Source organism: Melanerpes formicivorus, unplaced genomic scaffold (assembly GCF_026170545.1).
Source record: "Melanerpes formicivorus ecotype bairdi unplaced genomic scaffold, bMelFor1.0.p_v2 SCAF_14, whole genome shotgun sequence".
In the NCBI taxonomy this organism is placed as follows: Eukaryota; Metazoa; Chordata; class Aves; order Piciformes; family Picidae; genus Melanerpes; species Melanerpes formicivorus.
In genome coordinates, this window is record NW_027142366.1 from 5,692,357 (window position 1) to 5,709,764 (window position 17,408).

The 17,408-nt window shown below is 41.6% G+C and overlaps 2 protein-coding genes across 17 annotated transcripts in view; one reads left to right on the forward strand and one right to left on the reverse strand.

Annotated features, from left to right (window-relative positions):
* Nucleotides 1-17,408, forward strand: part of CUNH7orf50 (chromosome unknown C7orf50 homolog) — a 158,862-nt gene that overhangs the window by 42,840 nt on the left and 98,614 nt on the right. The window lies entirely within an intron of this gene.
* Nucleotides 9,902-17,408, reverse strand: part of GPR146 (G protein-coupled receptor 146) — a 61,118-nt gene continuing 53,611 nt past the window's right edge. For 5 of the 6 annotated variants that reach the window (XM_068146699.1, XM_068146703.1, XM_068146701.1 and 2 more), the window contains one exon: nt 9,902-14,737. In XM_068146699.1, the coding sequence (XP_068002800.1) occupies nt 13,689-14,693 (1,005 nt within the window). In that variant the 5' untranslated portion in view covers nt 14,694-14,737 and the 3' untranslated portion in view covers nt 9,902-13,688. Of the gene's footprint in view, nt 14,738-17,061; nt 17,377-17,408 lie in introns of all 6 variants that reach the window. The other variant, XM_068146700.1, reaches the window with a different exon arrangement.

The following is a 17,408-nucleotide window of genomic DNA, read 5'->3' on the forward strand; positions in this document are numbered from 1 at the left end:
TTGTCATGTTTTAATAACCTGAAGTGGCTGTTGTGGGTTGAGAAGATGATTTTGATCAATGCTTTCTGTTTTCACAGCATCTTGCTCATTGCACTTTCCACACCTTTTTCAACAAAGTTTGTTAAAGAGTCAGAATGCTTTAAAGGAATGAAATGAGACAAATGTGTACAAGTCTAGATTTCCAAAGCAGAGTTGTGGGTTACCTGGAGAAAATACTTAAGCACTAGGTCTATGCTTCCACCTGAAGGTTAGCACTACTCCAAATACTGTTTTGAAACTAGAGCTGCATGTTGAGGGTTTTGAGCCACAGCAGTGGCCCAGAGATCTTTCAGATTCATGTTCTTTGTGAAGCTGCTGTGCTCCATAACAGCTCTTCAGTAGTTCAGTGACTCTGTGAGATGTGGTTTCCAGTGAGCTCACACATCATTCACAATTCCTTTATTGTCTTTGGTTCTGGTCATCTTACCATAGTAGTTTGTTGAGCTGGGTAGGTTGTTTCCCTTTTATTTAGAGTAGCTCCTCCAGCTTTACCCAAGTTTTCAGTAACAGTTTGGAAGTGTAGTGTAAATGTTTTGTATACAGCATTTACTTTTGAGCTGTACCCAAATCCAGGTTTGTTTTGTTGGGGTTACTCTTTCATAGTTAAGACAATGCTAAAGAAAAATTAGGCATTGTAACCATGTGCAGATCAGGTGATTTCCCTCCCTCCCCTGTTGTTTTTCCATGAAAGATGCAAATCTGAAGGATCAGCTTAATTTTGTCTAGGATTTAGGGCTGTGCAGAAAGCATGGTAACCTATGTAAGAGTAGTCAAATGATTGGTTTTGAAACCAATTTCAGACAGTATTTGGTCATCAACTGGTAGGTATTAACTTTACTTTTTAGCTTCTAGAATATCTTCCTCTCTGGAGGTATTAAAAAAACCCATTTGGATGTGTTCCTGTGTGATCTGGTATAGCTGATCCTGCTCTGGCACTGGGGTTGGACTAGATGAGCTTTTGAGGTCCCTTCCAGCCTCTAACGTTCTGTGATTCTGGGATCATGTATGCGCATGAGGCAATGATAAAGAATTATGCCAATGGTTTGTGGCTGTACTTTCCACTGCAGTGGTCTGAACAGGCGTGTAATTGATAACCATGGCTCTGTGAGGGAAAAGGGAGGAACTAAAATGATTTCCCACCAGCAGACAGCTGGGTTTTGAACTTTTTCTGAAGTTTCATTGGGTGGACGTCACTGTGGTTTGACCCAGGAGAAATGTACTTAAAGATATCCATCTGTGCCGTGTGTGATTAGGAGTATTTGGTGCATTGGGCTGCACCAAAAGTTTAAGGACTATTCAAACCACTCTTTCCAAAGGTTTAGATTATTCAGAGTTAATTAGCAATCAGTGAGCAAGGCATAACTTAAGTGAAGATGAGCCCTAACACAGAGGTGTTAAGTCTACATTTCCTGTTATTCAGTAAACGCTTCGCTGACAGTGCACGGTGTAGGGCAGCACAGCTCCAAGGGAATTTACCCTCTAATGAGAAAAATGGTATAAATAGAACCAGAGAAGCACAAAGAGAAAAGCTATTTCTTAAGCCTCCTATCTTAAAGAAAAAAAATAATGACAGAAAGCTCCCACCTCCAAAATGATCTTCACATTTACAAATGTCATTTCCTATTTTGACCGAAACCCGGATTGAAACTCATTATTCAGTGGTGTTCAGAGGGCGAGAATATCCATGATACTGTGAATCAGGAACAAACAGCATGTGGCAATTTCAGCATGTGCATGTAAAATCAGGGTCCCATCAGGAAGTAGAATAGAATTAACCAGGTTGGAAAAGACCTTCAAGATAGAGTCCAACCTATCGCACAACACTATCTCCTCAACTAAACCATGGCACCAACTGCCCCATCCAGTCTCTTCCAGTCTCGAGGTGAGGAGAAAGTTCTTCACAGAGAGAGTTGTTAGTCATTGGAATGGGCTGTCCAGGGAGGTGGTGGAGTCACCATCCCTGGAGGTGTTCAAGAGGGGATTGGACGTGGCACTTGGTGCCATGGTTTAGTTAGTCATGAGCTGTTGGGTGACAGGTTGGACTTGATGATCCTTGAGGTCTTTTCCAACCTTATTGATTCTATGATTCTGTGATTCTCATCTTGGTAGCTGTAATTCTGTCTTGTCTGCAGGAACAGACAAGACTTGGTCTGAAGTCTCTTTTAACAGGTACATGGCGTGGTTTTGGCAGCATCTCGCTGAGCTGTCGTTGTCACAGTTAATGCATTACAGTGATATTGCTGTTGTGTGACCAACTCTCCTTCAACAATAAAAGTTGATTTAATTAGCTTAAATGATCACAGGCTGCAAGTCACATGAGAACAGTGACAAACAGTAGTGTTCAGTTGCATAAATCTTTCATAAATCTGCAAAACAAATGGTGGTTAAGTGACTGTGTTTGGGGTGGTGCATAATTTCATTATTACTTTTATTAGTGATTTATGATTTCTTGGTGATTACTATGTATTAGTGTACATGGTCTCAGTGGAAAAGGTTGATGTATGACAATGATGTTCTGGCTAGGACAGAGGCAGTAAATTTAGAAGTCACAGAGGTTAAGTATTTGTGACAGGGTGTCAGGTAATGATAGGACTAGGGGGAATGGAGCAAAACTAGAAATGGGGAGATTCAGATTGGATCTTAGGAAGAAGTTCTTCCCCATGAGGGTGGTAAGACAGTGGAGCAGGTTGCCCAGTGAGGTGGTGGAAGCCTCATCCCTGGAGGTTTTGAAGGCCAGGCTGGATGTGGCTCTGAGCAACCTGATCTAGTATGAAGTGTCCCTGCCCATGGCAGGGGGGTGGAACTAGATGATCCTTGAGGACCCTTCCAACCCTAACAATTCTATGATTCCATGACAGTATTTAAGGACTGGCTAACAACACAAGGAGTTTCCCTGCCCACCTGCAGGGTGCTGTGGTGGGCAAAACTCTTATTTGTTTTTTTTTAATGCATCTTCTTGTTCCTGTGGCAAAACAAGTACAGTATTGAGTGACACATTTTATTATGAAGAAAGCAGATGTCAGCCACTTTTCTTTTGACCAAACCCAACAATTTAGGACCATAGAATTGTTAGGGTTGGAAGGGACCTCAAGGATCATCTAGTCCCAACCCTGCTGCCGTGGGCAGGGACACCTGACACTAGATCAGGTTGCTCACGGTCACATCCAGCCTGGCCTTAAACACCACCAGCAATGAGGCTTCTACCACCTCCCTGGGCAACCTGTTCCAGTGTCTCATCACCCTCATGGTGAAAAACTTACTTCTCTTAACTGACCCACATTACTGGTTTGTTCAGCAGAGTACAGAGATCCTGACAGTAGGTATGATTTGCAGTGAAGTCTCTTTTCTGTCATCCCCATGTATGCCAGGTGGAGGGAAACTTCTTCATCTTCTCTGATAAACACTGTTGTGGCTTGTGAGACTATGGGACTGTGGGGATTTCAGTCTTTTTTTATTCTCTGCTTTAAAGCAGATCCATCCAGTAAAGTATTATGGAGGTGGTGATTCTCCCTTGCTCTCCTTCTTCCTGGTTGTTCAGCAAATCACTGAGTTGTAGAATTCTTGTTTGGTGCAGCATCAGACAGCCACAGTCACCGAGGACAGAGGCCAAAGGCCACAGCAAGCTTGGAGTTAGTCTGAGGCTTGGACTGGATTGCTCCAGGGTAATGATTGGTGTTAGGGAGCTAATCCTCCAGCAGAAGCCTGAAGGCTGTTTTCAGACCGTGCTGTTGTCTTCTGTGCTTGAGTCATACATCTCTTCTTGCCTTTTTTGATGTAATGTTATTAAGAAAACTGTCCCTGTGTAGACTGATAGGATTGGTTTGGAATATTAAATGGATGTTACTGCCCATTCCCCAGTGTATTATGATGAGAAGTAACTACTGTGTTACTGGAAATCTGAATTGTGAAATATTCTACCACTTATTTCAAAGATATTTTTCAGAAGCTACCATGTCTTTCCTTCTAGTCTTATGTAAAACAGAAAAAAGAAGAAATCCCAAACTTGAGTGTGGGATATTAGACACAGAGTCAGTCAAAGATTGTTTTTACTTTATTCAAGGGCTGAGCTTACATATTAGAAGCTTGATGGCATTTTAGCACTTTAAGGCTACTTATATTAATGCACTAACTCCAGTTTCCTCAGGAAAAAAATAAATTTGAGAACATCTCCTTTAAGATGTTTGTTATATTACACAGAATCACCAAGGTTGGAAGAGACCTCAAAGATCATCAAGTCCAACCCATTGCCACAGACCTCATGACTAAACCATGGCACCAAGTGCCCCGTCCAGTCCCCTCTTGAACACCTCCAGGGATGGTGACTCCACCACCTCTCTGGGCAGCACATTCCAATGGCTAACAACTCTCTCTGTGAAGAACTTTCTCCTCACCTCAAGCCTAAACTTTCCCTGGTGCAGTTTGAGACTGTGTCCTCTTGTTCTGGTGCTAGTTGCTTGGGAGGAGAGACCAACCCCACATGGCTACAGCCACCCTTCAGGTAGTTGTAGACAGCAATAAGGTCTCCCCTGAGCCTCCTCTTCTCTAGGCTAAACAATCCCAGCTCCCTCAGCCTCTCCTCGTAGGGCTCTGCTCGAGGCCTCTCCTCAGCCTCGTTGCACTTCTCTGGGCATGTTCAAGCATCTCAATGTCCTTCTTAAACTGAGGGGCCCAGAACTGGACACAGTATTCAAGGTTTGGCCTAACCAGTGTGGTGTACAGGGGCACAATGAGTTCCCTGCTCCTGCTGGCCACACTATTCTTGATGCATGGCCAGGATGCCATTGGCCATCTCGGCCACTTGGGCATACTGCCGGCTCATGTTTAGGCGGCTGTCAGTCAGCACCCCCAGATGCACAACTGCCAGTCACTTGGTAAAATTGTTGCTGTAAAGAGCCTTGCTTTTAATTTTACCTATGTTTAGTCTTTTTCTTTTATTTGACAGCGAGGAATTTTGTGTCCTTGATTTAAAGACCATGGAATATTAGGCACAAAAAAAAGGAAAACACAACCAAAAAAGCACAAACCAAGGACTGCTAACTTGAAGAAAGTTAAGAGAACTTTGTTTATGGGTGAATGTTAGGATAAAACTCCTTGTATGTCTTTATTATTTCCTGCATGTTTGGTTTTGGGAGGGTTTTATTTTTGGAGTGCAGTGGGCTGTGATTTTGTTTGAAATAGAATTCAGATGCTTGTGCTGATTTATCAGGTGCATGGAGCTCTGTGAATCGATAAGATTTCATAGTCTGAACTGCCTCTGCTTGGAGCTCTTTCCTTGGGTAGGGTTAAAAAGGCACAAGTTGGAGATGTGTATACATAAGCACTGGCATTAATAATTACCCATGCCTCAGAGGCTGGTTGTAAATCAACTTTCCTTCCTTTCATTCTGGAACAGCCACGCTCTGCGCTGTGTGATTGCTGCCTTCACATCTCGGGGCTGTTTGCTCATGATTCACTGTTAGTGATTTTTCCTATTGACTTATTTGGCCTCTGTTTGTAATCTAAGTTGTTTTATAAACAGTATTTTATGATTATTACCGTACAGCAACGTTTCTATCAATCACAAAATAAACTCCTCTGCGCGGGTAGATCACCTACATCCCTCAGCTGCGAGAGCACCAAAATTGCCTGGGTTTCCAAAGAATTCCTTCCTTCTATTAAAGGGTGGGGAAGAAAAAAAAGTAGTTGGGTTTGGTTTCTTTTTCCTACTGGCAAGTTTTATAAGAGAGCTGGTCTCTGCACAGCACTGCAGGTGCCAGAATGATTGTTTCATTGCACATAGGCTGACCTGAAAATCCTCAGAAACTTCTGTATTAATTAACTCTGCCATCCATTTCAGGGTGAACTAGTGAAACCATAACTTAATTAGAAAGAATTACAATGCTCTGGAGCTGAATGGGAATGGCACTTCCTTTGATCTTTGAGCATCTTGTCGACCACAATGACTAGTACCAGATGTTTCATAAAACAATACAAGAAACATATGCTTTTCTATAAATATTTCTTTCTTGTGAATAATCAGGCCTAATAGCCTGGTTAAATATCCATCTGTTAGGTTTGAAGCCAAGGTTAACCATTGGTGAGGCTTGTTTCTTGCAACAGAGCTCTCTTTTGCCTGCCTCTTCCTCCCAGGAGCAGTTTGTTGGAGGAAGTAGTAATGGTTAATTTTGTTTCTTCTCATAAATACTAGCAGCAGTACCCTTAGTACCTGCAGACAGGAGCAGCTAGTGCAAATCTGTGTTGTACCAGAAAATGGGACTGATGCCTGTAGTGTGGTGGGTTTTTCCCCCGCCCCCTTTCCCTAATGATTAACTTAAATCCTTCAATTAGTTTTCCTCATCTTGGTGCTTTCGGGAGCTGCAGGAATATTCTGCTAGTGGCCACCAGATGGAGTTTCTGAAACAGCTTTGGCCACCTAATAGCAGAATTGCTTTCAAAATAATCTTTTAAAGGGTTTGGGAATGAGTTAAGAAACACTCGGGGAAATGCTACCGGCTCCAAGATAAATTTGAGCTTAAATTTGCAAATGTTGTTGCTGAAATTAGGGTTTTCAGTTGATTTTTTGTAATGGGCAATTGTGTGGGGTTTGTGTGGCAAGGTTTTCATAGTGGGGGGCTACGAGGGTAGCTTCAGTGAGTAGCTGCTAGAAGCTTCCTCCATGTCCAATAGATCCAATGCCAGCTGGCTCCAAGATGCTGCTGGCTGAGGCTGAGCCCATCAGTGATGGTGGTAGTGCTTCTGAGGTAACAAATTTAAGGGGGGGGGGGGGGGAAACCCCAAGCAAATGGTAACTTCAGCTGCAGAGAGGAGTAGGAATACGTGAGAGAAACAACTCTGCAGGCACACTGGTCAGTAAAAAAGAAAGGGAGGAAATGCTCCGGGTGCCAGAGCAGAGATTTCCCTGCAGCCTGTGGTGAAGACCATGGTGAGGCAGGGTTTTGAAATTTAACTTTTATCCAGAGTTGAGCACTTTCTCTGCATTTTTATAGCAGATTTATGCCTACTGTTGGGCAATATACTTGCAGGCACAGTTCCTGCAAGGTGTCTCTAACTGTAAATCTGCTTCTCTCTTTATTAGTCCTGTCTCCAGGTCTCTGAGCTGGGAGTATTTATACTGCTGCTTATTTATCCTTTTCATATAATGGATCATCAAGTACTTGAAAACCAGATAAAATGGGCTCTCTTTCTGGTTATAAATGTTGTTTGTTTTAGAGAACTTTTAGTAGGAAGTTATGGCTTTTTATTAAAGTTATATTTGTATTTCTCTTCCAAGAATCTGGGGTTTAGAAACCTTTTACTGTCATGATTTGTAATAATAGAAGAATTCTGCCTGCTCTGTAGGCTGTGAATAATTTTGACAGTTCTTTTGAGCATAATGAACAGTGCCACTTCTTTAGAGGGAGGGACTATAAGGAATCACATGGACTTCCAAGGTACAGAAAGGACTTGGTGGGAAGAAAGTGGAATGACAAAGTAGATAATAAAGCCTCTTCTCTCCTGATGGAAAAAGAATGTATTCAGCATATGTCAAAGTGTTTTGATATATAATGGAAGGCTAAAGGGAATACAACAGAGGAAACATTTCACACTTCAAATTTGTTGCCATGGCAGTCTGCGTGGCTGGGTTTGTATGTTTAGATTGCTTTCACTTGGAAAGAATATTGCAGTAATACACAGGAGTTTGCTGACTAACAGACTGCAGGAATTAATCTTAGGGCATGTTTCAGATTCAGCAGAGCGTTGAGCACTGTACAGCTGCAGAAACTTAGGCATCAGTCAGTCCTTGGCTAACAGCAGAACCAACAGCAGCACTTGGCCGAGTTCTGCTTCTGTTTTCTGTTACCCATCCTGTCCTGCTGCAGTAGGGCTGATGAGAAGGTCTCTACCTTGAGCACTGTACTATTTTAATTTGTAATGAGCAGTGATGAATGGGGGTTTAGCTATGTACTTATCCATAGCACAAAAACAATTGAATCTTAGTTTGGGAAAAAAACCCACCACAATTCAAAACAACAACAACAAACCCACAGACAAACAAAAACCCCACAAAACCGCCCCAAACCCAACCCAACCAAACAACTGTGTTACTTCCCTTTGAGTTTTCTGGTAGCTGTGTCCCATTTTCTTTGTAACCCTGAGGGCTGTTTTCCTATTTTGTGATAGTTGAATGCCTGTTTTCTGTGACTGCTCCAAAACGTGGTTGTCTTCTGTGAAATCTTTGTAGGGAGAGAAAATGACAGACTGCTGCCACGCCTAAACTTCCCCTGGTGCAGTTTGAGACTGTGTCCTCTTATAGGTTGGACTCGATGATCCTCGAGGTCCTTTCCAACCTAAGTTAAGTTATACTCTTGTTCTGGTGCTGGTTGCCTGGGAGAAGAGACCAACCCCATCCTGGCTACAACCTTCCTTCAGGTAGTTGTAGACAGCAATAAGGTCTCCCCTGAGCCTCCTCTTCTCCAGGCTAAACAACCCCACCTCCCTCAGCCTCTCCTCATAGGGCTTGTGCTTGAGGCTTCTCCCCAGCCTCATTGCCCTTCTCTGGACACGTTCAAGAGTCACAAAACAGCCTTTTAATGTATGATGGTTGTATCTTAAAGCTTTGACAAATGAAGCATCAGGAAGCCAGTACTCAGTGCTTGGTTAGAGGTGCAGTAACAGAAAATACACTTTAAAGCACTCTATGGAATAAGGGCATCTTCTCAGCTACTAGGCTCTGCCTAAATGATGTACCACTGAAACTTCCATTTCCACAGTTGCCATTTTAATTTATTTCTGAGACTTAATATTCAGAAGTGCTTGAAATAAGTTTGTTTTGGTTTGGTTTGGTTTTTTTCTTTAAGGAATTCACCAGTTTAAATAGTTTGCTTTTACTTGCTGTCTTCCTGCGCTTCACAGAACACATACAGGGAACAAATGAATAATTTTAGACATATGGCTAGGAAAATATTTTGATGTATGTGGAGTAAACTAAGCTGATCCGTGGTGAGTGCCTTGGGTTGTTGTTTGGGGGTGGGTGTTTGGATATATAGAGTGGCCACTGCAGTAAATGTATTATGAATAGAATAGAATTAACCAGGTTGGAAAAGACCTTCGAGTCCAAACTATCACCCAGCACCATCTAATCAACTAAACCATGGCACTAAGCACCCCATCCAGGCTCTTCCTAAACACCTCCAGTGATGGTGACTCCACCACCTCCCTGGGCAGCACGTTCCAATGGCCAATCTCTCTTTCTGGAAAGAACTTCCTAACATCCAGCCTAAACCTCCCCTGGCACAGATTGAGACTGTGTCCTCTTGTTCTTGTGCTGGTTGCTTAGTATTCTGTAGAAGGAATACAACAGCCAAAGCACTGTATGAGGTACATTAGATAGCCTTGGAGTTAAATTTTCTTGGGGATGCCAGAGGGTATGAGTTATTCTATTATGTTGTTGCGGGAAGAGAATTTCTGCCGGGTTGTGGGAAGAGAAGTTCTGCAGGGAGCTGATTTCCGAGAGCTCATTTGTGGCAGCACAAAGGAAAGGAAGTGACAAGGACACGGCGGATGTATGCATTAATCACCAGCCTCGTATTGCCGCGCTGCAATGTTATGCTATCAGTTGCAGGATTCTTTATGCTGAATAAAGTTGGGTTGTGTGTGTGTGCCTTTTCCCTTTCATTCCCAGCTAACTCTGTGCTGATGAATAATGAGATTTTGTAAGGCTGTCAGAACTGTGGCCTGGAGAATCGGGTAACATGCCTGATCTGACACCCAAGCCATGCGGCTTGGCGTGTTTTTTATTCAGCGAAGCAGCATAGGTTTTAATCTTATCTACAGCAGGTTTTAATCCAGGACAGGAAAAATGTCACACATCTTACTGAACAGATACACTTTAGCACTTTTTATTGAGACTTTATTAGGAGTTGATAGTTCCTTTGTGAGGCTTTGCAGAAAGTCCATTTCTGTAGTATTTTGACATCATGTTGGAGATTCTTCATTGTAACAGAACCAGAAATTTTCTGGTGGGCGATCGCTTTCTCTCATTAACTGAAACTGCCTTCAGAGACCAACTTGATTTGATGCTGAAATGGAAGCTGTTGAACTGTGCTAGTCAACAAGGACCTGGCTTGACCTAGCTACGTTAATAATTCAAGCAGCAGCAGAGTGCAACATTTTTGTTAGTTCATTGATTTGACTTCATTGGCGGTTCAGCAAGAGGGCTATAAGCCATAGATCAACTCAAATATTAAGTTTAATTTTGTGAGAAAATAACACTGTTAATAATGCCACTGAACTAGTGCTTGCTTTCTAGTATACAGTATATACACACAGGAACATACAGTGCACCTTACTGTTCAGAGGTTTACATTTCAATGATACACTCTAAGAAATAATTTAATAAATTCTCTGCAAATCCTTTTTTTTACATCAGTAGGCTGAATTTTATCTTGCATATATATACAGTATTTCCCCCCCCCCCATATTTATTTAAATGCTAAACAGATAAGCCCCTATTTACAGTCATTGGAAACCTGCAGGTGTTTGAAACGGAAAGGCCCCATTCTTGAGAGCTTGGTAAAGAGTTGTCCATAAAAGTTATTCCATATTTATGGTGCCATGTTATTTCCTGAAGTATTTTACTGCACTTGGTCATCTGCTGTTCTTTATATAAAGTATTACAAAGCTCTCACTTTCTGGGATGCTGCTTTTGAGGGAAACCATGTGAGGATGCTGCAATTAAGTTCAGAGCCTCCTTAAGAGAGTAGCAGTCAGGCAGCTCTATGGCACAGTTTGATAGAAGCAACTAATATATCAATTTAACTGTTAAAGAAGTTGAACAGATATCAGTCTTGCTCATTAAACTATGCAAGTTGTTTCTTGAGATGATTGCCATTACATTGAGTATATTATCAAGGATACACACAAACATACTTTGCTGCAATAAAAAAGATTATGGGGGGGAAATAAACCAAAATTGAGATTTCAAGGGTAAATGATATAAAAACTTACTCTTTCTCCATCTCTTAAGCAGCAGCTCCTATTTCACAACAAATTAATTTGTAATGTCAAATCCTTGAGTGAGATTTGGATCATCATAAAGCAGTCAGATTAATGAAGTGTAAGTGTGAGTGGGAAAGGGTACCAAGTGTGCCAAACCAAGCATGGGTGGAAAGAGCAAGCTGAAAATGAAATAATGAAGAGAAGTGAAAAAGGTAGAGAGCAATTATAAAAGAGCCATGATCTGAAAACAAGAACTTAACATGGAAGAAAGGAAACAAATGTGTCCTGTTAGAGACAGAAAGTAAAATGTCTGAGAAAGGGGAAATAAGAGCAAGGACAGCAAGCATGTTACAATTGCATTTAACACTGCCTGCTCAGCCACACTGTTCTGGCAGTGTCCCAGTTCTGGAAGCCTCTATTCACACCAGATAAGCCAGTTCCTGCTGGAATTTTCCTGTGTAATGGGACAGCATTTCTTCAACAGAGTTTACATGAGAGATTTAACATGGTGCCTTTGCAAACCTCATTTTCCTCACATAGGAAGAAGAGAGGCCTATTTGCTTGACAAGCACAAGGAATGATTTCTTTCTTAAGCACTTGTATGTGGAAGTGAGCTTGAATGTTTGAGATTTGTAGGAAATTCCTAGTGAAAAGACCCAACCAAAGGATCCAGCATCATGTCAGCACAGAGGCATTGTAAATTAGTGGGTGAATTGGACACAAAGATAAGGAAGGCTTCCATCCTTAACATAGTTTTCATCAATGGACTAAAACTATGAAGTAAATTGATGTGGATAGTTTTTGTGTGGAGGAAACACACATTTACTCTATATGGCTTATGGGTTAAAAGAACCCCCATAAAATAGGAAAAGCTGTTGAAGATGAATGGAGTGTCTTTCACCAGAATGTTGGTACCTTAGAGATGTTTGTGTATGAAGATAAGCAAAGATGGCTGTAAGAAAAGATTGCTAGAGGAACATTGCAGAGAAGGGAAAAGATGTGAAAAGGCTGTTCCTCACCTGCTTCTCACATGGAACTTAGGCTAGTCTCCATGCTGACAAAGTAGAGCTAATTAGCAGATGAGATTGTGCTGTGTTAAAGGCTCAGCTCTGGGTTTACTCCATTTTTACTTATTTTTTTTTCAATACCAGAGGCTTGAAAAGCCACTTTTTTGGGGAACAAAATCATGTTGTGACAGATCAAGCAATGAAATTATTCTACTGTGTTGCATCGTGAGTGACAAAGATGTTTTCCTGCCCCCCAAACCGGTAGAAGAATATGGGGTTAACTTCTACCTCCCTCTGTCATTAATAATGCAACAGCAGCATAGGAACAGGTAGTTCTTGGGTCAACATTTCATAGTTTGTTGTTGTGGGCAAGTGTTAATTTGCTTCCTGCAGCATGTTTATGTTTCTTAGAGCTATTTCGTATACTCGGTCAAGTTTGGCAATCCGGATTGGATTTCTTCATCCCCACTGTGAAACGCAGAAACTCTCTGCTTTCCCTGTGTATTCAAGAATCACACTGGGAGGCACTCTGTTTCTGAGAGGTCAGCAAAAAGAGCTGATGCTGACTGGGATTCCCATCTACTACTCCCATTTAAAAATCTTGTATACATCGAGGAAGATTCTGTATGGTTTCCAAACCTCTAGTGATGTCCTAGATTGAAGGCATTTCCATTTATTTATTGCAAACATATCCCTTGAAAATACAGAATGTTAATCATAAACAGATTTATTTTTAAGGTAACTACTCTTTGTTACATGAACATATGTGGACCATAACACTTAGCCAGACAAATCTTTACTAGTTAAATCTCAGTTTAACTTTGTAAACCACTGTGTCCTTCATTTTAACATGTGGAACAAGCAACTCTCAGTTCCCCTTAGAATTAGTTAATAAATATTTCTGAATTCTTGAAATGTTCTAGGATGCAAACAAAGCACTGGCAAAAATAAAACACATTTTTGTTAGCTGTTATATCCAGGAAGTGGGGGGGTGGGGGTGGTGAGGGGTGAGGAATCATCAATTTACCATAAACGTTAAAACTTAGGTTAATGTGTGTGAGAAAACAATTTCTGCAAATGGTAAATTAGGCTTCTTTTAGAGGGGATTCAGTGATGGAGAAAGAAATTAAATAATTTAATTTATAATTAACATTTACTATTTGGAGATGTGTAACTGGATAATAGGATCTTTAGTCAAGATCACCTCTATCATCTTCATTGAAAAAAAAACGCTATTTACTTCATCAAGGATAGCACTATTACATCTCTGTACAGAAAAGAAGGTAACACCTTTTTCTATACAAGGTACAAGGTGCTGTGTCTTCAGCCAAAGGCTTCAATAAACTGCTTGGTGATTTCTTCAGGCAGGAATATTAGAGCAATGAAGACAGAAGTTATGCTTTGTAACCAGTTCAGTGCACTCAAAGTGTTAGATGTCACAGGTATCACAGCACGGAGGCCAGAGTCTCGCAAGATCTCAGCAATTTTCCACAATCAACTATCTGAAAATGAAGACTGTTTTGTTTAACAGTGATGGAAAGCTCCTTCTAGCCTCTTGGTTGGGACTCTTAACATTAAAGACTGAGTGCTGACAGAGCACTGTCACAGTCCCAGTACTGGTACGCTAGGTACTGCAGTAACAGAGCACCAGAGGGGCTTTCATGCCTACGTCCTAACTTGCTGTACTACTGTGCGTTCGTGAGAACAGCCTTGGTTCCCACAGTGCAGCTTCTTCAGCAGACGTCGCAACTTGTTGGGAAAGTTTTTGTTAATGTACCTGTAGAGCAAAGGCATCACAAAGCTGCTTGAGAAGGCCAAGAACTTGGATAAGATCTTGGTAAAATGCAGTATTCGACTGAAGTTTTCATCCGCCGTTCGCCCTCGTGCGTTAGCAAACGTGCTTACCAAGAGGGTGACGTAATAGGGGGTCCATAAGGTGAACTGTGTACAGACTGTGGCAATCAAAAGCCTGTGCACCGATGGATCTAATCGTCCAGTGTCCTGATCCAGCGGTGTGGCCTCTTTGCGTATTCTCAAGATTAAGATCAGTGCATACAGTACAGCGATGGCTGGCACCACATACCCGATAAAGACCATGATGGCGTGAGCTGCCTCTTTGTTCTGCATCTTGGAACATTCAATTATTTTAGTGGAGACGTGATTGCAGACATAGAATAGGAGAGATGAGAAACTCGTCAGCATGGCACCACCCCATATGAACCCACAAACGTGTTTGGTGTTGTACACGCTTGACATGTAAGTCCTAGGTAGAGCGCGTTCGATGTAGTAGTCCAGGCTGAGTAACGTAGTAGAGTACATGGTAACTAAGGAGGAGACATTGAATAAAATAAGTAAGGTAATATAAACTTCATTGTTAGAATTCCAGATGGCCCATTTTGTGTTGGCAAGACCCAGAAGGTACATGGGTGCCAGAGCGTTGATGATGAGACCAGCAATAGCAATGTTGACAAAATAAACGTCTGGCATAGTCATAGTAGCTTTGTTGTAGAGATTAACCAGGACCAGCAAGCCATTGTAACACAGGCCAATGGGGAAACATATAATGAGGTAGAGTAGGGAAAAGATGGAAAGCACAAGGTGGAAGTCATGGCAGAGATGCTGGTCCTCGCTGTGCTCAGTACTGTTGTTTAAGGTTTCACAGCTCCACATAGTGATTTTAGCTTTTGTATCTTCTCTGTTGGTTAACAGCTCCTCTGTAGAGAGAAAAACAGTGAAAGCATTGTTGAAATATTCCATTGGAAGTGAAATGCAGTGCAGTATGAAGAAAACATTTTAAAGGCATGAATTACACACTTCACATAATTGATCAGTTTAAGGTCAGTGACTGAAATGCCTTTTGAGCAGGTTAGCTTAGAAGAAAGTCATCAGTGACTCAAAATTTCATCAGACTAGTAAAGGTTCTGAAGGTTTAATTTAAATGAAGTTAGTGGCAAATGACTTGACACAGGACACTCAACAGAAGTACATCATAAAATGTGTCTTTAAAATAAGTACTGATGTGTTACACATGAAGATTAGTACTATGCTGTTAAAAATTATTAAAGAGTACCTTCTATATAGTAAATAATAGATGAGCAGCTGCTGAAGAATTGTAGGATAGAAGCTGAAGTGTAAGTTGTAGGAATAAAAGAGAGAATAGAGTTCTCCAAGGTGTTAAGTAAGTTCTCTCCTGAAAAGGTAGTTTCTTAGGAGGCTCATCCAAGGCAGTATGATGGTAGATGTATACTGGATCTCTGATAAAGTTGACTAAGACTAAAGGAAACTGGGAAATGGAGTGAAGGGGGTAGGGGTGGGTTATATGTCTGTTTGTATTCAGACTTCCAACCTATAACCATTTAGTTCTTAAAAAAACAATGGACCTCTGTAGTCTAAGGAACCTAATATCAGGGCAGCCTGACTTTCCAGGGAGGCAAGAATTAGCTATTATTTCCTCTCAGAATAGGTTGAATGCTTTAAAAAGCAGACTGGTATCAGTAGTTGTTGTCCAGTTATCTTTGCTTTATGATCAGGCAAGAGGGAATAGTTTAACTTCAATGCGATGATGAAAAGTCTGTTTCCAAAATGCAGAAATAAGAAATGACCTCTAATGTACAACTCAAAGCACCCTTAAAATCATGCCTGTATCTGCCAGCCCGTTTCTTAGTGTAGACTTTCTGCAGCAGGTGATTTCCCGTGCCACATGTGCTCTGATTCTGTCAGAGAGTCAGCATTAAGTTTGTGTGCTTCCCTTCCAGCACGTATAGGAAAGTATAGGTACACATACCTGCATTCTTTCCAGACAGGGAACAAGATTGAATCATAATCCACAATAAACATTGTGCAATTAAAATGAATGTTACTAGACTGCATGCTGTACTCCATGAACCATATGGCTAAATGACACAGTATGGGTTTTGTAAGCATGTGGGTATGTGGTTGCATCTCAAGTGCTAATCCTTTGACACTTCACCCGTAGTACAGAATTTGTTCCAGAGCCATGTCAACTTCATTTTTTACTTTTCCACTGCAGTTGTTTTGTGTGCCTTTTTTTTTTTTTTGTCCTAAATACCATAGCCTGTGCCAGAAATCAAGATAAAACCCTCCAGTATTTTTAGCTGGGCAAACAGATATTTATTCTACTGTCCTATGTTGGATTTCCTCAGAGAAGTGGCTTCCGTGGCAGCGTCCTGGTAGCAGCACAAGATGCAGTTACGTTGTTTTCAGTGCTTGCTTTCACCTTTGTAGAACAGTTCTGAGGTTGTTTGGTTTTTTTTTTTCTTCTTGTTAAATCAGTTCTTCAGCTGTAACATTGCATGTGAGTAGAAAGTGTAACATCTTTCTGTTGTCCTTCAATCCTCATACTCTTCTTGAGCACCCAGTTTAATTTCAGGAAGCACCTATTGCTTTTAAGTTTTGAAGGGCAAAAAAGCAAAGCCGTTTTGCACAGTTGAAGGCGACCAAACTTAAATCTCATTGAACTGCTATGACTCGATTCAACCAAAGCAGCAGACTGGAACTGGATATTGCAAATACATGCAGTACAGTGAGTGCAAGGGTGACTAAGCATAGACATGGATACAGTTCACGTAATTCCATTATGTAGGTTTATCCTTAAGAATGTAGCTTTGATTACTCCAGCCTGAATTACATCAGCCACAGAATACCTGCCTGTGTATTGTCTCCGAAGATCAACAGTCTTTGCTACCAGGCTTTGTATTTCATAGAGCAGGAGGATGTCTGGTTTCACAAGTGTTTTCAGTAATTACTCCCTTTTTTCCCCCCCTCCTTTACGTCCTTTAACTGCTGTTAAATAGGACAATTCTGGTATAAGCACTGAAAGGATGGGCGATTCATTGTGCCAAACAGCACCCGTATGAAACGAGCAGAACTTAACTCCCGAAATTAACAAAAGGAAAATCCAAACCAAAAAAAAAAACCCAACATTTTCGGGAAAAAATTTTGGTGGCGACTTCTACACTGCCGGATGAGGCATTTTTGCCATTAACGTAGAAATCGCCCATTTTCACTTGTCACTCACCTGTGCAGGCACTGAACCTGTCTGCTGTGCTCGGCAGGCCCAGCTCAGCATTCCTCACCTAGCCGTCTGCTTTGTCAGTTTTCAAGGCAGTTTCGTCTTCGCAGACCATGTCTGGGTAAGCCCCGACGGTGCTCTGATGCAGCAGTTCTACTCCATCAATCTAAACCAGCCCCGTCTCCAGCCAAAAGGCAGTTCTGCAGCTCCAGGTTGACTCAGTTGCATAAGTGAGTGCTGCAGCCCTCTTGTTTACTGTGGCCTGCCTCAGCCTTCCCTGACGCTTCCCCTGGTCCCGTCTGATTTCAGACTTTTAGCCCGCTGAAAAGGAAGCTCGGGACTGTAAAGCGTTG